Source organism: Phyllopteryx taeniolatus, chromosome 1 (assembly GCF_024500385.1).
Source record: "Phyllopteryx taeniolatus isolate TA_2022b chromosome 1, UOR_Ptae_1.2, whole genome shotgun sequence".
In the NCBI taxonomy this organism is placed as follows: Eukaryota; Metazoa; Chordata; class Actinopteri; order Syngnathiformes; family Syngnathidae; genus Phyllopteryx; species Phyllopteryx taeniolatus.
In genome coordinates this window covers 13475097-13498616 of record NC_084502.1, presented here as the reverse complement: position 1 = coordinate 13498616, position 23520 = coordinate 13475097, and the positions used below count along the sequence as shown (strand labels likewise).

Below are 23520 nucleotides of genomic sequence, written 5' to 3'. Positions count from 1 at the left end.
TTTGTGTTTGGAAAATGAGTATGTGCCCTATTCAGAGTCTTTACTGTCCTCCACCCACATTCTTTCACGGTCTCCTGCCCTCCCTCCTCGCCCTAATATACTCTCCAACAACGTGGTGCATATTGCAGCTGTTTATTAAACAAAGCCAAAGCGTACAGTGAGCAGGTGACGCAGTCAATTACTCCACAATTACCTGGCTAATTATGCAAAGAAGGACAGAGAGGAGGGGCGGAGAACACCTTGGCAGAGGCGGCTGGGCTGCGTTGGCAGTTGTTGGGGCTCTCGAACGGCAAGCGATGGAGACCTTGAAGTGGCGCTGCCAGAGAGAGTCCAGCTCTGAAGGACAACGTGCCCCCTCACCTGCCAACAACTTCGGCGAGCATCATTCACACCTACATCAGCGAGCTCAAACACGTCTTGGTACACTAACGCCCCAGTGCTCGTCTGCATGAGTCCCATTTGATATTCCACCCCCTCCATCCCTTATTTGTGTAGGTAACAAAATGGAATAGAACAGTCACGTGAGCTACAAATGCATGTCTTGGGGAAAACATACCGGTAACCATGGTGGAGGAAAAAATAGGCGAAGGGCCTGGCATATTCGCTGACAGGGGTTTTATGAACTCTTACTTACACTGGCGGGGTGTACAGTAAATTGTTTGTGTCAGCTCGTCACTTAAGGAGGCTTGTTGATGGGTATAATTCTCCCAAGCATGTGGCTTCTCCAAATCGTCTAAAAACTGCCAACCCCTCTTAACTCCCTCCAAGTATCCTGCTGTGATGCTGCGGCTGGAGTCTTGTCCGTGGTCACTAAGCTTTTAGTTATGACTCCCACAACGCGTCACTTTGGCTCACCCTCCCGTCTGTGTTACAGCTTAATTCAAAAATCCTCCATCAAGGGGGGACGTTCAATGACCAGCCAAAGTAAACAAGCAGAAGGGAAAACATGGCAGAATGTCGCTGATTTCAGAGCTGGAGAAATTTGCTAGCATTCTGTGGTATGTGAGAGGGAAAAGGAGCATATTTGCCTTTGGCAAAGTTCTTTTTGTTTTCTGTCTGTCTCCACCTGTGATGACTGTCAACAGGCAGAATGAAGTGGTCACATGACCATACGCTTTTAGTGACGATGGCCACAAGGGAATGACCTCGCAGGTCCGTATCTCAAATCTGCGGGATCATAAAAACTCTATTTAACATAGAGTGCCGCCGAGTTTGATCTCGGGATTTCACTCTGAGACAGAGCACAGTACATGATAGTGAAATGTCCTTCACCTTTATTACCCAAATGTGTTTAAGGCAATCTTACGTGTGTGCATAGCACGCTGAAACAGAAAGACGTGGCCACTTCATCACTGACCACGACCCCCATATGCGCGCCAGACTTTTACAGGACATGCAATATTTGCACATGCCCAGTCATCTAACAAGACAATTATTTCATATTTATTATCAAACAACATTTTGAAAATGATCATCTCATTAGATGGTGGCATATTCTTTAAAATAAGCTTTCAGGTGAATAATCAATAAATCATCATCAAAGGCACATTGGCTGTGTCCAAGTTTTCAGCATAATTATTAGCCAGCGCTTGACCATTGTCACATGTGAGAGGAGGTGAACATGCCGGGATGCCAGTGTGGTCCAGTGATGAACGCCTCCGTGTCCTCCCTTTATCCTTATCCTCACTCTCTCATGCCCCCCCCCCGGCGGGTATTGATCTGATCTCCCCTGCTCTCAGCCGGAGCCATGATTCATGATGTTCTGAGTGGCCCTCCCTCGCCACACACAGACACAGCTCAGTCATGCTCTCCCTTATCTATCTGTCCATCTGTCTGGGTCTGCCGTGCGGCCTCAGCCAAGTCTACCCGCTGTCCAGGGTGACCGTCAGTGGGTTCTTTATCTGATGATTACGCTGGACTCTAACTCTTCTTTCGGAATAATAACATTTGACTACAATCGGGTATGCAATGCGCAAGATTTAATGAGGCTAAATGTAACAGCATAAGTTTCATGTTGATAAAATAATACAATCTTATGGTGTGATCAGTTCTTTCAACTTCAAATTTATTTTCCAACGGCTATGGAAAACCTCACAGACAAGCACAGAAACGACACTTTAGCTTCCTTAGGGGGAGAAGACCACCTGCCAGGAAGGGTTCATGCGGCTCAATCTTAGCAGACCCACGGGCAATGCAGTTTGATTTTATTTATATAGCGCTCATTCACATTTAAAGTTATCTCAAGGCCCTTTTCATATGGAGCAGGTCCAAGACCATGCTAGTTCCTCAGACATTAAAAGAAAACCAGATGAAGCCCGCGTGAGCAGGCAAAAAAAAACAAAACTCAAACAACAGAAGATACCTCCAACGGGCAGCCATTTGCCTCGAACGGTCAGACTAAAATAGAGGAACAGAGGAGAGAGAGAGAGAGAGAGAGAGAGAGAGAGAGAGAGATTAGGGGACGGAACAACAGCTGCACCAATAACAGTAATGAGAAAAAGACTAATCATGGAAAAATTGGCATAAGCCCTTTACGCCCACGAGGCTGTTTGTATGGCAAACTAGGGGTGCTGCGGTCCTGCACAGACAGCTGGCACAAACAGGAAGTCAAGGACCAAGACCAAGGCAATTACTCCAACAACAGCACTATAAGGATTATGACACAAGTTCATTTATAAACATGAATTTTGCTATTGAATCATCCCCCTGCCCCTATGATGCAAAACTGCCACTGAATAATATCGTCGGTGCCGGCCGGGTGTGCGCTACTCGACAATGCAGTAGGTCTCTTTATATTCAGGCGTCACCTCTCAACATCTTTTGAAGAAACAAAAACACAGGAAAGCTAAAGACCGAGGAGGTGAGCGGGAGCGACAGGCAAGAGATGCGTCTAGGCCTTCCAGCAGCAGGGGCACATAAAAGCCGAGCTGCATCCAAAGCCCCTGCTCCAATGTGTAGAAATTAATTGAGTGAAAAAAAATCTGCTGTTTAAGGTTGAAGTGGGTTATGGGAGGCAGTGTAACAATTGTTTTCTGTTTGCCAGCGGCTATATATCCTTGATTCCGACTTTCTTTCTCCTCTCCGCTCAGCCCTGCTTTGCTACCCCACCCTCCCTCGCGCAAGCCATCCACCTCCAACCCTCTCTTGCGCTTTTATTTTTCATTCCCTTTTATCCCTCACATTGTCAGCATTTGATTCTGTCTGAAAATCTCATTTTCAAGCATTTACAAAACAAGGAGCTCCAATATTTATGCATTTATTTATTCATATATTTGCTTGTGTGAATAATGAATGTGAAGACTGACTCACACATAAGTCTGTGGGCATGCACCAAATGTACAGGCGCAGTATGAGGTGCGCGCAAGTATGCGATGCGAGGATGTCAGCAGGCCGACATCTGTCTAAATCAGTCTACACGATAACAGTGCGTGCACGGTTATCTGGGAATAGTGACGCTAATGTGCGACCGATGTCGAAACACAAAGCAGAACAAGCTTAGCATCCCCTCGGGCTTAAACAAATGTCCCATTCTCTCTTTACATGCAAATAAGCAACATAAACCCTCACATATCTGTTGGTGTCGCTATCTGCTTTTTGCTGCGACTCTATCGAGAACACGCGCGTCAAAACACAAGCCCCCTGCCGAAATGACAAACATGGCTTTCAAGTGCAACAATATTTCAAGAAAAACACAGGCGCAAGTGAATGTACAAATCCATCTACTGTAGATCACAGTGGAAATGGACAGTAATTAAAAAAAAAAAAAAAAAAAGAGCTGGAAATGTATGAGACAAACACAAGAAAAGAGAAAAGCAATATAATAGAAACAACCTATCGACTGATGATTGACGGGTGGAAGACGTTTTCTACGCAGCGCTAGTCCCTCTGTTGCCCAAAGCAAAAGGGTTAAACCTGCTTCCTGCTTTAAACGGACGCTTTCATGTAAAGCAATCTTTCACTATCACTGTGAGGAAGGCCTCGATGCTCATACCCAATAACACTTAACCATTCTGTTTGAACTTTGCTGGTACACTCATTACACCTCCTTTGAAGACTGAACGTTGGAACATTGGTACGTTTTTGATGCATTTATTAGCTAAAACACAGAAGCAAATTACACCAAAACCTCAGCGTTGCTGGTTAATAATACATGGGCCAAGTGCAGTAAGCTGGCAAAAGAAAGTGAGAATTCAACTCATCTCAAAAACATCAATTGCCAAAAACATTTTTGCAAATGAGGTAGAAATGCCAAGTGGGAGATGACGGCGCAGTTGTATGAGTCAAGAGGAGATGATGTCTCTGTGTGATTCTTAGCCCGCCGTGTACAGCAGAACGTTAAACAACAATTCTGCTGTCCCTATTTGAAGGCTGTAAGGGGGAATGTATCATTTTATTTTATACAGTATGTACGTCCAGCTTAAAGGGAGAATTCTTTTTCAAATTATTATGAAGAAACCGCTGCACCAAAGTCAGATGAACGTATCAGAAACAGAAGGCGTGACTGACGAGGTGTCGATCAAACTTGCTGTGTAGTCTTGGGCACACTACAATTTCCGCAGCCTCATGCTGACTGGACAACTCAACTCAGTTTTATTTATAAATCACTTTCAGAACAGCCGCAGCTGTACCAAAATCTAAAATAATAATAATAATAATAATAATAAAAACCCAAACGACATCTCCAATCAAAACAGCTCCCTTCACACTGGCACTTTGAATACAATGTTTTATTCACTCTTGGTGCAGATGTTGTTTGAAGCTGTTAGTAGATGAGAGAGCTGCAAGATTGAAGTCTCCATTGACCAACTGGGATTGAACAACCAAACAGAAGCAGAGCAAAGGGACCTCAGGCAGCTGAGAGGATTCATTAGCGATGCGGAATTAGCAGCAATTCTGCTTGACAGGTATGCTTATCAACTCTGTTTGATCTTTAATTAAATATACATTCACAAAAATAAAACATCCACCCGATAAATTTAGTGTTATAGTAACACTACATCACGAGTCATGCTACCAACGTAAGCAACCGTGACTAACGTTGGCAAGTTTACAGTACTACTGCTATCTTAGTATGGCTAGAGCTGCTATTTTGTTGAAGAAGGACAGACAGACAGACAGAAAGAAAGAAAGAAAGAAAGAAAAAGAGAAAACATCCTTGGATATGGCAAAATGACAAAAGTGGTTATGAATTGTATGCTCAAGAGAAAATTTTGCAAAGGACCTTCATGCTCATGTCAAGGAGGTGAGGGTAAACAGAATATGAAACGACTTTCGTCAAACAACAGAAGAACTGTCTTTGAACTCTAGATTTGAAATGGAATCGAGCAACAGTTGGAGGTGCAGATGGCTCCGCAGATATGTAACTAGCTTTTGGTGGTTCTTTTTGGAGAACTGCAAGTTGTTGTGGATGTGAGCGAAGGAAAATGCACTTGTGAAAGCTTCTCATTTGGGTAAAAACAAACAAAAAAACAGTCTCGAGGGATTTGTGTAATTTTGCGCTTAAAAGAACTGAAATCTTACGCCAAAAGACCAGAGACATACATTATCAAGCCTACTTCAGTACACTACGTTCGACAGTCAAGTTGTTGGGCAGAATCCTCGCATCTCCAAAATCCCCACTTTTCAAGAAAAAAAAAAAAAACAAAAAAAACTCCATTGTTTGAGTTAGCACACAGCGCATTGTTGAAGTTGGCATTATACCTTACACAGTAAAGACAATGTGGGGATAGACCAATACTATCGATTTGTGTAAAACATTTGAAGTTGACAATATTTGGACAAACAGGGTTTCTGCCTCACACTGACGACATATCACATGGGGAGTAGACGAATATCTGTGGGAACTGCTCTATTGGATGCATAAGAAGCTCTTGCCCTTGTTGCCAAGTCAGTGTGTCACACGAAACTGGAGCTACTTTGTGTATGTAGGCTCAAATGGAAAGTATAATAAACAACACATTCTTACAAAGTCTGTATTGTTATGCTTAAGTTTTTTCAAGGCTTCCTTCTCCTACTTTCCCTACATTGTGTTTGGATTTGCCAAACTCATCCCAGAGGAGACAAATATCTTGAAGAAAAAGTTGATTACTGGAACCCGTTCAGTAATAACACACATCATGAGTGACATGCAAAGTGCTGGAAAATATCCCCGTGCATCTCAGAAGATCTCTCACATCCAAATTAAGCTAAACTCACACTGTGTCAAGTAATTTCCCTGACAGCTCTCTCGAGTTCACGGGAAAAGAGAAGGGAAGTGGGGAGCTGCAGAGGGCAAGCTCAATAAAGCTGCTAGTCTATAGATGGAAGTCTTCAAGTTTTGCTACAAATTAGAATATCTCCCTGGCTGTTTTCTTGGGGATAGTACCTCAGTCACCTTCATAATAAAGTAGGGGTCTCCTGTGGAGACGCCGCAGCGTGACAACCCTGCAACACGAGGCAACAAGTGGCAAATTAAATTACAGGAGCTGTCGATAATGCCCAGCTTTTTGACAGTCCCCTAATACATGTGCTCTATACAGCAACCTTTCCAAAATTATCCCCTCAAGTCCAGCTGCTGGATTGAAATGGTGATAGCGAGGTCAACATGAAAGGCAGCGCGAGGGCTTAACTGCTGCAGGGTTATTCCGCAATTGTAAGAAGCAAGCAAAAAAAAAAAAAAAACTAATTACAGTAGGCTTAAAGAAAAACTATGGGTAAAGTGGACTTTCACAATGGTAGGGTGGGGGTTAGATATTCATGTGAGAATGCTTTAGTTCAGTTGCTAATAAAACAGTACAACCCCCATTATAGTATTATGCTGGGGATAGAGCAGACTTTAATCTGCTCTGCTGAATATAAAAAGTGCAGATACCTAAAACGCAGGCCTCTATTACCAACCCAGCAAGTAAAAGCCAAATAATACAACCTGCAACACGTTCCAAAAAAGCTGGGACAGGCTCATGTTTACCACTGTGTTACATCACCTTTTCTTTTAACAACGTTCAATAAACGTTTGGGAACTGAGGACACTAATTGTTGAAGCTTTGTAGGTGGAATTCTTTCCCATTCTTGCTCGATGTACAGCTTCAGCTGTTCAACAGTCCGGGGTCTCCGTTGTCGTATTTTACGCTTCATAATGCGCCACACATTTTCAATGGGAGACAGGTCTGGACTGCAGGCAGGCCAGTCTAGTACCCGCACTGTTTTACTACAAAGCCACGCTGTTGTAACACGTGCACAATGTGGTTTGGCATTGTCTTGCTTAAATAAGCAGGGGCGTCCATGAAAAAGACATCGCTTGGATGGCAGCATATGTTTCTCCAAAACCTGTATGTACCTTTCAGCATTAATGGTGCCTTCACAGATGTGTAAGTTCCCCATGCCATTGGCACTAACACAGCCCCATGCCATCACAGATGCTGGCTTTTGAAGTTTGCGTCCATAACAGTCCGGATGGTTCTTTTCCTCTTTGGTCCGGAGGACACGACGTCCACAATTTCAAAACAATTTGAAATGGGGACTCGTCGGACCACAGAACACTTTTCCACTTTGCATCAGTCTATCTTAGATGAGCTCGGGCCCAGACCCGTTTCTGGGTGTTGTTGATAAATGAATGGCTTTTGCTTTGCATAGTAGAGTTTCAAGTTGCACTTACGGATGTAGCGCCGAACAGTATTTACTGACATTGGTTTTGTGAAGTGTTCCTGAGCCCATGTGGTGATATCCTTTTCACATTGATGTCGGTTTTTGATGCAGTGCTGCCTGAGGGATCGAAGGTCATGCAGTGATTTCTCCTGATTCTCTGAACCTTTTGATGATATGTTGGACCGTAGATGATGAAATCCCTAAATTGCAATTGTACATTGAGGAACATTGTCATTAAACTGTTCGACTATTTTCTCAAGCATTTGTTTACAAAGAGGTGAACCTCGCCCCATCTTTGCTTGTGAATGACTGAGCAATTCAGGGACGCTCCTTTTCTACCCAATCGTGGCACCCACCTGTTCCCAATGAGCCTGTTCACCTGTGAGATGTTCCAAACAGGTGTTTGATGAGCATTTCTCAACTTTCTCAGTCTTTTTTGCCACTTGTCCCCCCAGCTTTTTTGGAACGTGTTGCAGCCATACAATTCAAAGTTAATGATTATTTGCTAAAAACAATTACAAACAAACAAATGAATATAGGTTGAACAGGATTTGCAAATCATTGTATTCTGTTTTTATTTATGTTTAACACAACGTCCCAACTTCATTGGAATTGGGGTTTTGATAATAAGGCCTTGGTGATGATTCCATTTCTATCTGGAGTGATTTTCTATTTTATGCCACGGTCAAGAGAAAAGCCTTCTGCTTGCTTAAGCACTGTTACATCATCGGTTCACTCAATCACTCAACTTATAAAAATAACAATAATAATAATAATAATAATGCTTTACACTTGTAAAGCGGTTTTCATGATATTCAAAGATGCTTTACAATTGCACACATTATTGAGTCACTTCACAGTCATATCTGGTGGTGGTAAGATACTTGTGTAGGCACAGTTGCCTTGGGACAGACAGACCGAATGGTGGCTGCCATTCTGCGCCTGCGGACCCTCCAACCGCCACTACCATACATCCAACTACATCCATTCATGGGTAATATTAAGTGCCCAGGTACACAATGGCAACATGCGCTCGGGTTGCGATTCCTAAATCACCATCAGTAACCAGCTTACCTCGAAAAAGAAACCCCAATTCAGGTCATGTCTTTGGAACGTACTGTATTTGTCACAACGTCTTACCAGTCACTGTTTAATACTGTACAATGTATGTAATTGTACAGACGTAGATGGATAATTTATGCATTAATTTAATTTCCCACATTAAACAATCCATCCGTCAAATTCATTTTTGAAACGGGCCACATTCTAGTTATGGTTTCCTTCAGAGGGTAGCCCCGGTATGACTGTGAAACCATATGATTGTTATAATCATATTATTACATATACATACACACACAAAAATATCGATAAGTAGTTTTAAAATCATAAGTCAAGGATAACAGTTTGTTCAACTATTGTTCAAGTTACAGTAAAAAGGGTTTTAGTCACACACAAAAAAAACTTAAAATATCTCAAAGTAATAGTTTATTACATCTGACTATTTTAAATTTTGGTACAAATTTTTAGCAAGACTCATGGAAGTTGGCATGCCTGATTTGCTTTCACCGGGCACATAAAATGATGTGGAGGGCCGGCTCTGGCCCCCGGGCCTTGAGTTTGACACCTGTGTTTACCTCATATTGACTGGGACAACTGAGAGCTACAAAACCATAAACATCCAAACCCTCTCTCACTCCAGAGTTTTCCACATGCGAGCACAGGATTAAGGCTTATAACCATGGCAACCGTTCTTCAAAATATGACACATACTCCTCCACAGTCACGTATCTCATAAAGAAGTGACGGCTGCTTTGTGAACTCCAAGGCAAACTCCTGGAATAGTGAATACCAATGCACGGTTCCAGAAGAGGAGCAGGCAGGCAAACAGAACAACTGACATACTTTCTTGACAGCGAGGGTTACTGACCGTTATCTAACTGATATCCCATAACTTTGAATATTTACATCAAATATAATACTTCCTTTGAGCAATACTTGAACGAGCTGCATGATCTTAATTTCACAATTGATTTGGATGAGGGGAAGCGAAAGCATGCATGTCACCTCTCAAAAACAGGTCTTTGTTGAGTGCCCTCTCACATCTGGTTGGCAATCTGCTTCATTTGTAAATCAAAGCTAAATAACACACAGTTCTCGACAAAACAACTCCATTTCACAAACATAAAGATGATTAATACCCCAAGACTTCCCCGTCCAGTGTCGGCCCTCCAAACCCCAATATAGAAGTCTATAAGCAAACATATTGTCGCTGTCAGGTGGAAACCATGTATGTCCAAACAGCTAATATTTTTGTACACAAATCAATGCAATTGGTGTGCCCCCATGTTGTCTGTTATTTTTACAAATGATTGAGCAAATTAAAGTAGTGAAAATAGCTTGAGAAAAAAAATCTAGGAACACTCTTGAACGCATCTGAGCCGCAAGTGTCGGAGAAGTGTTTTGAAACTCGGCCTTTTTCCTCATACCGTGCAGCGTGTAGTTGGAGTTACACTGCTGAGTCAGCTAACAGTTTTAATAATTCAATCACTCATGGCTCTAGGACCTTTGAGAAAGAGTTTGGGAAGATAACATAAGCACAGTCATTTGCTTTTGTGAACTATTAAAGGCTTTTGGACTCATTGGGTGCGACATGAAGCGCAGACTTTGATGTGGAAGGATGATTTTTTTTTTGCCTATTAAATGAGTGATTGAATATGATTTTGGGCTGTGTTGTGTTGATGTCGGTGCACAACGGTATAAGATCGCAATATACGGTATAACAACAACTTGAATGATGCAGTGTTTACCCAAGCAAGATGGCATTTTGGGGGATTTCATGAACAGTAGTTATTTTGGAGATGACAGGATTCTGCCCGACAGCGATGATATGCAAACAAAATATACGATAAAACATATTAAATATATTTGAGTCACAAAAGGTGGCCGACTGGTTAGAGTGTCTGCCTTACAGTTCTGAGGACCGGGGTTCAATCCCCGGCCCCGCCTGTGTGGAGTTTGCAGGTTCTCCCCGTGCCTGCGTGGCTTTTCTCCGGGCACTCCGGTCTCCTCCCCCATCCCAAAAAGAAGCATGGTAGGTTAACTGACAACTCTAAATTGCCCATAGGTGTGAAGGTGAGTGCGAAGGGTTGTTTGTTTGCATGTGCCCTGCGATTGGCTGGCAACCAGTTCGGGGTGTACGCCGCCTCCTGCCCGATGATAGCTGGGATAGGCTCCGGCACGCCCGCGACCCGAGTGAGGAGAAGCGGCTCCGAAATGGATGGAGGGATGATTCGCAAAAAAAGTTGGTATTAGTTGTAAAAAGAAATGTGAATGTGAAGGTCAAACCAAAACAGTAAAGCATCCACGGTGCAGCCACAAGCATCAACTCCCTTACAGTCTTTGCAACTAATGTTTGGACATTTGTCTTCATTATTATCAATGAACAGAGGCGATTGAGTCACCAGCATGCTCTATTAGCTTCCTTCATTGCACAGTTGCACAGCTGAAATCACACATTAGGGTGGATCCATCGTGAAATGACAAGTTACGGGTGCTGAGGACACAGCAGCCGATTATTTAGGTGTCGGAGCAAAGGGTGAAGGGACAGTGGGGGAGGTGCCAAGGCTGCGATGGGATTGAAGGAGTTGGCCAAGAACTGCACTGAATATCAAGTTGTTGGGGGTTTTTTTGTGGGTAGGAGGTGTCCATATGGTTGAAGCAGCACAACACACCTTGAGAAGAGAAACTCCTTTCAATCAGTATAATTAGCCCATGGTAATTAAATAAGTCAGAGGCACTGCCACCTTCACTTAAGAGAAAATCGATCTACGTTTGAGGGAGTTTATTAAAGCTGGCGAATAATAAGGGAGATAGTGTAGGAGGGGTGTTGGTGGGGAGGTGGGGATGAGCTTTCTAACAGCTAATCAGCATAGAGAAAAACAGTCCATGCAAAAGAGGAGTTTGCGATCGCTGAGAGAATTCAGGGGACACTCAACGTAACTGCCCATTATGATACCAGAACCCTGGATTGAGATGAGATCCCTCTAAGTCAATAAAGCCAATCAGAAAACCGAAGTCCCTTCCACATTGGTTGACAATGGACAGATCCGTAAGACCCTCATGCAATTTGGGGTGGGTAAACATCTCTGGCTTGGCGGGCTGTGGTGAGATAATCACTGATGGACATCTCTCCTCAGGTGCCCCAAAAGCACGCTGGGTGCCGCGGGTGCTGCTTGCTCATTTATCCAGCCGTCTGGCCAACTCACCTGGAGTGATGGGGGATACGTCAGGAAGGCAGGCTGCTATTTCACGGCCTGTTAAGCGCTAATTCTGCAACATGCCCTGCGCTCCAATTTTAGGGAACAGGGAGCATTACCGCCCAGCTCAAGGTTCTGTCTGTCTGGATGCTGGACTTGGAGGGCAGTGGAGAGTGGAGGAGAGAAAGGGCAGTAGGGAGAAAGAGAGGTGGAGGACAAAACAGCCGTGACATATTTGGTGAAGAATTAAAAGACTGCGAGACAAAAGAGCCGCAGGGGATGGACGAGACAGAACACAGTCAAATGTGGAGATCGAAAGGGGAGGGGGGAGAACAGTGAAGCCTTGGTCTCCACGGCTTGCTGAGCCAGCACTGCGAAGCAGACGGGACAGATATCTACTCTCGCCATGCCGTTAAACCTCTCAGCCTCTCAAGCCCTAGAACATCCATCCATCCATCCATTTTCTGTCCTTTTCGCAGGTGAGCCAGAGCCTACGACAGCTGACGGTGGGCGAGAGGCGAGGTACTCCCTGGACTGGTCCCCAGCCAATCACAGGGCACATATAGCACTCGATTTTTTTTCTTTCATAACTAAGGCACATTCCTGGTATGGACCTGGAGGGTATACTGTTTGCTGGATTTTTATGTATGTATGTGTGTGTGTGTACGTATGTATTTGTCTGGATTTATTTATTTATTGTTTTTACATTTTTGGGGACAAAAGTTTGTTATTTTTATGGAGGCGACACCTTTTATTTATGTTATGTTCAATGACAATTTTGTTGTTACATATTAATAATCATTTAATGCATTTTTGAAAAATCGTCAAACATTGAGAATGTTGGTTGGTAGTTCCCATCCATAAAAAATGATTGTCATGGCCATTTTGAAGATTGTTTAGCCTCGGCAAAAGTAATAATATTCTACTCCTGCAAAGCGAGAACTCATCATGAGCACTTCTTCTCATTCAGTTGCCAACCACTTTGTAATACACATTACCACCACAATCAGGACTAAAGTGAAAAAGGATTGGTCACAACTTATGAAACTTCCAAGTGTCAAGAAATCCACCAATATCTTGCATTTGTGTCGGGCCTGTCACAGAGTGAGCAACTTCTCTTTCACCCAAGTGGTTTTATACAGAATGCGACCAAAAGTAATCATATCGCTTTTGAAGACAGATGAACGTGATTTGGGAGGGCGACAGCCGTTTTGGTTGTTTTTAATAAAAGGCTAATGAAATAAAAATGTATAGTATCGCATTTGGAAAGCACTTGAAAGCATTATGATTTGAAGAGCCACTTATTTGACAAGTGGAGACGTGAGACTGTGCTCACCTTCCCTCCAGCAAATTGCCTCTCCTGATAACGCAACAAATTAGACAATAGAACAAAAATATAACCACCGAGTTCCCGCTCCCTCCCAAGTCTCTGAGCCTCCCGACTCAGTGAACAGCTTCCACGTTAATGTGGCTTATGCTTTGGTACATTTTTATTGGCGGGTGCATACAACAATGGTTTGACAACAGCGTTTATATATCACTTTTATTTCTGCGTATTACTATGCAAAGGCAAGCAAAGTTGTAATAGTCACTAGTGCATTATGAACACGTCAAGCAAACGGTTTGATGGAACCTAGGGGCTCTAGTTACTTTCCCAGTCATATTTGGGAGATATGGTTAGTTAAAAGGGAAGAGACCCAAGAGAGAGTGTTTGGAAAGGTGTAAAAGAAAAGCTTTTTCGCATATTTCTGCTTTAACAGGCCTCGTAGATGCTCCAAAAACAAGAACACCTTATCCGCCTTCACTTATCAATTGAAGACTTTATTTCGCCGTCAACAAATTATGAAAATATGGTATTCATAAACAAAGGGCGCAATACACTTCAGTTATGCAAAAGATTGGCGTTGTTGAAATGTAAAATTTTGGGGGGAGAAGTTGGAAACAAGGAAGGAGGTTGTATAAAAAAAACAAAAACCTAGTGCCCCTTTGCTGTGTAACGCTAAAAAAAAAATAGATGCTAAAACAACACGCTCCACAAATACGACGCGATAGACAAAAAAAAGGAATTGCTGTATTTAGCCATTGTTTCAAAGCAGTTCAATTTCAATAACATACATGAAAAAATAACATTTTGGACGAAGCAAATGCAAAAACAAGTGTATGTTTTCCAATACTTAAAGTGTATTATCTTTTTGTAAGGTGTGTGTATATATATATATATATATATATATATCCCAGAAAAGCAGATTTCAGCCCAGCCCATATGAACGTAACTCCAATTTAATACAGCCTTATTGATCGAGGCGAGCCCTCCACATTGCTGGAAGTATCAGATGCTGTGAAAATATGTAAGAGTTCAAACAGATGGATGTGGAATGTCCCAGCAGCTTATCAGACCGTTGCAGGACCAGCGATGACACCGTGCCATTTCCTCAGAGTGACAAATATCTGGAGGAGTGCAAACAGTGAGCAAAGCCCCTGTTGGGAGAATGCCTGACTTTCTGTCTATGTCACACTGTGTGACACAAACACCGCTGCCTGAGGTGTGTGCTACATGTCATGTTTGTGTGTGTTTTTAGGAGCGCACATAAATCAAAATCCTTAACACATCAATTCAGTATGTCATATCAGCTGTACATCTCAAATCCTGTTCCACTGGCAATAAAGTAGAACCCAAACTTCAGCACTATAGACAGCAAGGGAAGCAAAGTTTGGCTTGGAGTGGAATTGCTGATAAATCAGCATAGCCGCCTCAACATTGCATGCCACCGCCACAGATCAAGCGGAAATAAGCCAGGGAGAGCCCAAAATAGATACAACTGGGTGTTTTATGGCTTGTATGGGAGGTGACTTGGAGTGAGGTGAGGGAGCGCTCGCTGCTCAGTTCTGCTCTGAGCAAGCAAGATTAATGTAGGCTCTCCGGAGCAACGGCAACATCCAGAGTCTTAATAAGGTACAAACAATTGTCTCCACTCGACTGGTTTCCTAGGGAAAACTATTGTTGTGCTGCATTGTTTGCCGCCGAGGCTCCTCAGAGACAGCAGCGTGCGGCTGTGTCCGTTACTGCCGAGGGAGAGCTCAGTGATGGCAAAAAGGTGGCCTCGCAGCAGATCCGAGCCTCGTTTCCACCAAGTTCAGAATGCTGAGGTAAGCTTCGGAGTGGTCAATTTGGATCGTGCCAGATGGTGAGATGCGAATAGTGTGGCGTGAGAACATGGAAACCCATCAAGAAAAAGGAACGCAATACATTAAACAGAGGATAATGGAGGACGTGTAGCATTTTATTATTCCATTCACTGCCATGGACATCTATATTCGTGAACTGTAATCAAGCGTTTACTGTAAAAGATACAGTGTACATTCTTCAGTTGTGTTTTTCAGTGGGTATGCGTGGAAGAGGGACTCGCTCAGCTTGTCTGTGAACCACAGTAATTGATCGACAGATCCCTGTAGATGGCGGCATTGCGTCGCTTTGGATTTGAGTTCAGCGCAGCTTTGGAACAGAAGCTAAAGATAAAGAGGTGAATCTCGGCTTGTCACGTCGATTGTGAGCGAGAGAAGTGCCAATACGTCGGAAGTCCGGCGAGTTTAGGCACCTCACACTCAAACAGAGTATGAATATGTATGGTATGAACACAGAATGGGTCGGGGTATGCCGTAGAAAAAGTATGTCGCAATTGCGAGAAACGATGACCCAGTTCATGGAGTGAATGAAGCGACTGATGTTCAAATCGAGCCACGATGTGAGTCAGCTTCCCTCCCAACATGTTTCGATTTGGATATCTTTCAAGTTCTTGTTATTGTGCCATTAAAAGCCATTCCTCCGTCTTGTTTTGGTTGTTTTACAGTTTCAGGTATCACCAAAGCCAAAAATCCCAGTGTCAAAAGTCACTGTTCTGCTTGACGTGCTTCCATTGTTCCCCACATTCATCAGTGGCGGGCGGGCGGGCGGGCGGCCACCAATGACTCATTGCCAATACGCAACCGGTGTTGCCGTGTGGAGATTGTGCTCCATCTGTGTGTCTCTTAATAGATACCACCCCCTTTTCTTTTCAAATGACTGGCGTATCAAAAGTATCAATATTTACATTTGAGAATCCATCTTCTGGTATCACAGGCTTCAACATTTCAGACAGTGTCGGTCCTTTTCCACATCATTCCAGCAGGTGTAATGGTCGTCTCGTCACAGCACGCTCGCTCAAGCTCGTTCTTGTCGCATCATCTGTGTGTATTTTCGCTTGGAAACACCCAAACCCTACATACAGTCAGCAGGATCTTCTGCGTTTAGGATTACATACTCACACAAATTCTTGAAATATCAGTCAAAATGTTGTAAAACTGCTGGCAATACGGAGAACTCCACTTTGAAAATGCTTAATACTCATACAAGCCTTGCATTAGTATTCGCAGTTCCTATTTTTTGAACAAAAGTGGCATATCGATGGAGTACAGTGCATACGAATGTCTGTTGTTTGGTTTCCTTCCCAACTTCCGACAATCAAACCAGCAATATTGTCGTATTGAACAGGACCTAAACCGCACCGCTTGCTGCATCTGCAACAAAACACGCTTGCCACACTTTTACATCCCAGCTCACTCACCTCAACTCCTTGCACTTTCAGCTTCATGTGATCCTCCCGAGTGGTCTTGCCGTCTTTCCTCTTCTTCCAGCAGTAGCCATCCTTTCTGTACTTGACCTTCTTCCTATTGTATAATATCATCGACCCATTCTGCGGCCTGAGAACAGAGGAGAAATATTGAAGAACTGTTAGGCAAAGCCGTAGCACTGCACAGGCAGTCTTTCCGGAAACGTACAAAAAATCCTGACACCGGTCTGAAGGCGATGCACCAGTGACTTGAATGGTACGATTTTTTGGATGGTTATTCAGCGCCGGCAACGAACGAAGCTACCTGCAGCTTGTATGTCGGAATCAGTGTGTGATGCGTGCGTGCGTGCGAGGGGCTTCAGTGACTCTCCAACAAAATGCACGAGGGTCAGACGTTCTTCTTTATCTCTCACTCATCCAACCTAAATGAGTTGAGCTGTTTGAAATCCCAAGAGCGAAGAGAAGATTCTCCCTCACTCTCCATTCATAATTCATCCTCCCTCCACCAGACCACAGCCTGGAGGCTCATCGTGATATAATGTAACTATTTGATGATGATCTGCCTTTCTGCTTCGATTTGTAACAGAGACATTTGGTGCTCAGTGTTGAACATTAGCAGAAAGTGTAACATAAAACATTTACAACTCACTCAACAATTAGCGAGCAGTTGTGCAGAGATGTGTGTGTGTGTGTGTGTGTGTGTGTTTGTCTATTGTGGCTCGGCCCCCGTATCATGAATCTGTGCATATGCCACACTAACGCATCGCTTTAACACCCAAATGCACTCGCTCTGGCTCACACACACACACACACAAACAGCCACGCACGCGCACACACACACAGCACTCACAGCTGTGATGATTTGGAGCGCTCCCAAATGAGAGTGCATGGCGCCTCGCTGTGAATGAGCAGGAGTGAGAGTGAGCGAGAGAAAGAGAAAGAGAAACATCCAGTCAGCTGCTGGGCCTTGTTAGCTTTGAGCTCATCACTCACATGCACTCACGTGCATCATCACCACAACACACGCACACCTAAATAGAAAAAGTCTCATCAAAGAAAAGAACAAAAGCCAAGTAGATTTTTGTCTCAAGGAAGAATTTCCATAATAACAAACCCCAACGATTGTTTTGCATCGCTTTTTTCTTCCTTTATTTCTCAAATGTTTATTTATAACGCCGTGCATCATTTTGCAGGGATGCCTCAGGGGGCCACGCTGTGCGTCTAGCTCGGTATTACTCATCAATCACTTCCTCAGGCCGTTCTCAGGGGCCAGTAGGATGCGTGGGGGAGGGGGAGGCTGAGGTCGCCGCAGTCCCTCCTCCTCCGTGGCCCCAGACACCACTTTCTAATCAGAGACGCCACTCACACGCCTTCCTTTTCCCACATTTTGTCTTGAATACCACCCTCCGCTGACTTCAATGTTTGCCTTCAGTCAACTCTGAGCCCGCATAGGAGAATGTCTCCTTTCTCACTTGCACGTCTCCATCTTGAATCTGCCGAAGGATCCCTCCCGCTATGTCATCCTCACTCACCCGAAAGCCGTAGAAAACCAAGCATTGGTCAAATCCGTGTCACACGGTTTATGGACGCAACCGGGGTCCCCACTCTGGGCATTGCCTAGTGTTCGCCTTTAGTCAGTTGCTGGCCTTTTTAAAAGTCTATTTTGGGTGATTTTTGACAAAATGGTTTTCTGTGTGGCTGGAGGCTGTTCCACTCATCACTCACTCACTTGAGATCTCATTCATTTGTTTCCTGAAAAACGACACCTGTGGGAAATAAACCCTTATATTAATCAAATATTCGACAACAAACAAAATCTGGCATAATTACTTCAAATGGATGAATCATTCATTTATTTCGTGTCAAAAATCATGTTTTTTGAAAATCGTCAACGCACACCACGCCCCCTCCTGACGGTGAAAAAAACCCTATGTTGTCCTTATTTAAAATATCCTTCATATATGCAAATGTTTTCAAATAGTCCATCGTTTTGCATTGCATTGCATGTTACGTACGTCGAGCTGGGCAACAATATGGTGCCAGCTCATGTCACTGTCCAGACTTTGTTTTCTATGGTGTTGTACCCACCACCCTACCTGCTGAAATACTTTGCATATTTTGCAGAAAAAACAGATTTTTATTGGTCATTTGGAGGGGAAGATGTAGGGCTATATGGGATCTTAATTGTGTTCTGAAGTAGTTTACGCCATCATTAAGGCGGTGTCATAAACTTAGCTGCAAACACAAAATGTACTTGTTCAGATTTTCATTTTTTTGTGTCAAATGAAGGACACTCATTAGACATAAGCACTTGGTGGCGAACAGCAGGATAGTTTTGTTTATTCCAATATCGTTCAGAGTTTTGCCCTTCAAAAGACACGAGCAATGCGTTAGCCCCGCATGGGACAAAAAGATGGGCGCAGATGAGATAAGGTGGAAAATCAAATGACACAGGGCTATCTGATCTCCTCCAGAGCACTGAAAATTGGGGTGAGGCTTCAGTGTCAGAGGCTCCACGCCATATTTATCGGCACGGCGCCAAAACCTTTTCTTGCAGCTATTCTGGAGGGTCCGTGACGTAGATGCTTTTTTCAATTCGAGGCACTTTGGAGCCAGAGGAGCGAGCTCAGACACCCTCTGCGATAGCGAACCCAGTCTGAAATGAATGCTTCGGCGACATTACGCGTCTCCTTTCCCTCCCGCTGTCTCCAACCTCTCCTTTCCTCCCACGTCGATTCAATTAATCTTATCAGAATTCTACATATTTATACATGAGAGGGGAAAGCTAAATTCTCTGTTATCGTACAAGCGTGACAGAAGGCCTTCTGTCTGAGGTGCCTAAATTGTGCCAGTGCCAGATTAATATGGAAATGTGGACCTCGGACCAGCTCCGCAGCTGCCTCTCTCCTCTTTGGAATTTGCCCTGATAATAAGCTTTACCCTCCGGGTGGTGTTAGACCTTGTCCACTCCCTCGGGAATCACACATTTACCCGGGCAATGGCATTCGCTCGATCACATTTATTCATTTGAGAAAGTCACAGGAGGGTGCGGGGTGGGCTTGGCTTTATGAGGCTAGTGACATGTTCAGCATGTGTAATAATAAAGCCAAAGCGAGGGAGCCCTGTCCCTCTTCTCATGGGCTGAGAAAAGTTAAGCGAGTTTCTGATTCGTGTGTTCCAACACGGACCAGCAGGGGGGAACCCACAGCAGAATCCTCCAAAATGCTTTGCTCCTGTGAAGTGTGCTGGCATCCCTCTTACAATTCACGCACACGCACACACACTCAGTCTAAGTTCACAGTTGCTCCAAACACACAGCATTTTGTTTTCAAATAGAAAAAAAAAAAAAAAACAGCTCAACTGATTAAGTGTAGTAAATATGTTATTTTTCTGCTGTTGTGTTATATTAAATAAGAATTCCGAGCTCCTGGACGTCCATCAAATTGTGTTCCAGATAAATGAAACATGTCTCTCGGTGACCCTGTTTGCCCACTTTGCCCCGTTCCCCATGTTCCGCTGGGCTGATTAATACCATACATGCTCTTTTTCTCTCCGGCAAGCTCAGCAGGTGTTACTTGAGAAGTGGACGAGGAGAGGAAGAGGGAGAGAGAGCTGGTTTGGACCCGAAGTGGCTCGGGGAGGGAGGAAACACGCTGTTCTCAATTACCCATCGGAGCCTTCAGCAATCTCAGCCTTTAGCCTGGTGTGTCAACAACAACACTTGCACCTCCTCGGCTACACGCCTGCGATTGGCGTGACATACACACTGACCCTATTAAGAGTAAATATGAGGCACAAATCTGCCCTTGGGTACTCATGCACTCACACATACTCCAAGTTGCTAGTAGCCCTGTTGCTCCGTGTGGGGATGGCGGAACATCAATAGCACTCTGATGCTGGCTATTACTTATCCCGTCAATCACTAGTGAAACATAAATCCCCCGTGTGAAAGGACTTTGTGTATGTGTGGACCGACACGCATATGCTGTGGTCCCCGCTGAGCAGTCATACAGCAAGTGCACGTATAATGCAATTAGACTTTTCAGCAACAGTGCCGCATTATATGGCACGTCATCTTCCTCAGCGCTTCTATCTGGACACAGTGCGCGTAACTGATGACTCACAGATAAGCCCGTCCCTTCAGTCCCGCCAAAAAAATGAATCTGCAAGTGGGGCGTTTGCTAAAACTACTTTAAATGTAAATCTGGCACGGCCTGTGGATTTAGTCAGAGCCTGTTCTCCCTCTCCCGCACACGCACGCACACTCACATGACCAGACGTTTCTCTCTGACTGACAATGAGGCCTCGGTGCAAACTTGCTGCATTGGTCCACTGACTTCAGTCAAACTAACGCCTCGTTATACATATCATACGAATGATTAAGGGACTTTTTGGCGGATCAATCCGCTGAAAGTTACTGCCGGTGTTTGATTCAAATCATATTATTCCTCTTTTGCGCTAATCCTCACTTTATAGACAAGCTGAAAGGTCACACTCAGAAATCAGTGTATTTGACGTGAACTAGATGGAGAGGAATGATGCAACAAACGGTGTCATGCACTCCAGATGGAGGAAAATATTTGTTTCTCCGAGCGAAATGTAGTGCTGTAATTGAGAATGGGCAGGGGGGGATACGTTTACGATAGTGTTCCTCCTCTCTTTTGCTCGCTATAAAAAGTGCCAGTGATTGCGGCAGAACTCGGACCGTCGCCTTCCGGCATAAAACAGATGTTCCTTTGCACCTATCTGAATTAGAAAAGAGGCTATGAATTACCATAGCTCTAGTTTTGCAGCTGTGTTTCTGTCCTTTGCAAGACCTTGCTTAGTGGGGGCCAAGGGTGTGGACGGTGGGTTTACTGCATGTACTGTATGTCCGTAGCGCTTATCTGGTCCACAGTAGCCCTGCAGGAAGTGAGGGAGGGAAGCAGGTGACTGGCCGTGATGCTCGACTGATAGCACTAAGCACATTTCATGCACATTTCCGGGTAGCTGCCATTGCTCCTCAGACGTAAAGCTCACAGCTTGCGTCACTGGGACATCATTCACAAATAATAATGTTGTTCGCCGATTACACCACTCCATTCTCTGTCAACACGTATATCTCAGAGCTCTGATGTGGCGCACGGGTGACAAATAATTTGAATTTCAAGAGCGTGTATGGTTTTGGCTGTGAAGACATTTTCTATCGCGCCCTGAAATGCAGACTTCGGTTGTACTTGCTGAAAATGACTCTGCATCATTTGTGTGAATGATAGCTCTAGTCAGACTTTAGACTTGGCAATTGGAAGCTTCACTGGTTGTCATCCATTTTGTAGACAATGTAGAATTTCAGGATTCCCATTCGCAGATCAGTTAGGTAAGAATATTAAAAGGGCCAGATCCTAGTCATAGAGATCATCTAACTGGCTCACATCAACATTCCTCAAACAACTGAATTGAGAATAGCAATAGTTTGTTTTTCAGCCAATCGTTTGGTTCTTTGAATTTACATGCCGGGCTACACACATACAGTAAGTACTATGTTAGTACCTGCGCTGCAGGCTTATCGGTGTCGTATTCTGCAGTGCCCTTCTGTTACGTGCTGTTAATACAGTGTGCCAGGAGGTAGCAGCTGTGCATTCTTTGATGCAGAAAAGGCTTGTGCAAAATAATCCTTATGCTTGCTGGGGCTCAAGACTTCAATGTGCAACTGGCAGCATCACTCTGAACAGGGGGGCCCCTCAAGGTTGTGTGTTGAGCCCCCTCCTCTTTACCCTGCTGACCTATGACAGCACACCGACATACAGCTCCAACCTCTTCATCAAGTTTGCAGACGACACAACTGAACCGTTTCCTGCCGCGAGACTCTCCGTCGCATAGTGAGGGCAGCCGAACCTCTCTTCCCTCCCTGCAGGATATTTACAGCACCCGCCTCACCCGCGAAGCCCTCCGCATAGCGGGGGATGCCACCCCTCCGTCACACGGCCTCTTCAGTCTGCTGCCATCAGGCATGAGACTGCGGAGTCTGCGGGCCAGGACTAGCCCGACTCAATTATTCGTCAGGCTTTCAGGAATCTGAACTCTGCCCGCTCTGCCCCCTCTACCTCTTCTGTCCTCTGCCCACCTGAACTCACACACACTTACACTTACATGAGTCTACTCACAGTAGACTCATGGTCGCACCAGCCACTTTAGCAGCGCAGCATTGGGGTTTTGTCATCTAATTTATAAACGTCTTATTTGCCTTGGTTCTCTGACCTTGACTGTTGCACACATCACCTGACCTTTGATATTGCACATTCAATGAATAATTTTTATACTGTATATACTATAGTTTATTTAGCTTTCATATTGATATTATTTGACATTTATTTGTCTTTTGTAGCACCGCGGGCCCTCGAATACCGTCATTTCAATCCTCTGTATGTGTTACGCATATTGAAGAATTGACAATATAAGTATCTTGTATGTATGTAAAAGACAAAATGACACATTGTTCACAGTCTCGAGCAGGAGTCAACAACCTTTTGGAAACTGAGAGCGACTTCTTGGGTACCGAATACTGTGAAATGCTACCGGTTCGAAAAAAAACACATCTGCGGAATGTATTTAAGGGGAAATATCTCATCGTTGTTGTGCCCACTAGTTTGTATCCACGAACGCTATGTTTTGGTCACGTGCTATAATACTAACATTTGAAACATAGTAGTTTTCTTTTGAAATATCATCATTTCCAAATTTACACCAATACAAGTTTGATTTAAAAAAAGAACAGCAACGGAAAAAAACTTTGATGAAGCTCACTGTTTCAGTGGGTAAATATTTTTTTTTTTAGAATTGCAACACCCCAGAAAATTGGCATCACACTGGTGAGTCATCATTGCGTGGCTTTTCCACGCCGCAATGACGAGGCGCTCTAAAGTGACCACCCTGCCCTAAAGCCCCGATCCACACGCTGGCTGTAAAGTTGTATTCTTTTTTTTCTCCTCTCCTTTTTCTAAGTGTCATACACATACTCACAGCTGACAATGAGGGCTTCTAAAGCATCCACGTCT

The 23520-nt window shown here is 44.1% G+C and overlaps 1 protein-coding gene across 6 annotated transcripts in view; it reads right to left on the bottom strand.

Annotated features, from left to right (window-relative positions):
• camta1a (calmodulin binding transcription activator 1a) overlaps nucleotides 1-23520 on the bottom strand; it is a 358960-nt gene that overhangs the window by 135247 nt on the left and 200193 nt on the right. For all 6 annotated transcript variants that reach the window (XM_061773510.1, XM_061773500.1, XM_061773518.1 and 3 more), the window contains exon 5: nucleotides 16481-16616. In XM_061773510.1, the coding sequence (XP_061629494.1) occupies nucleotides 16481-16616 (136 nt within the window). The remainder of the gene's footprint in view (nucleotides 1-16480; nucleotides 16617-23520) is intronic.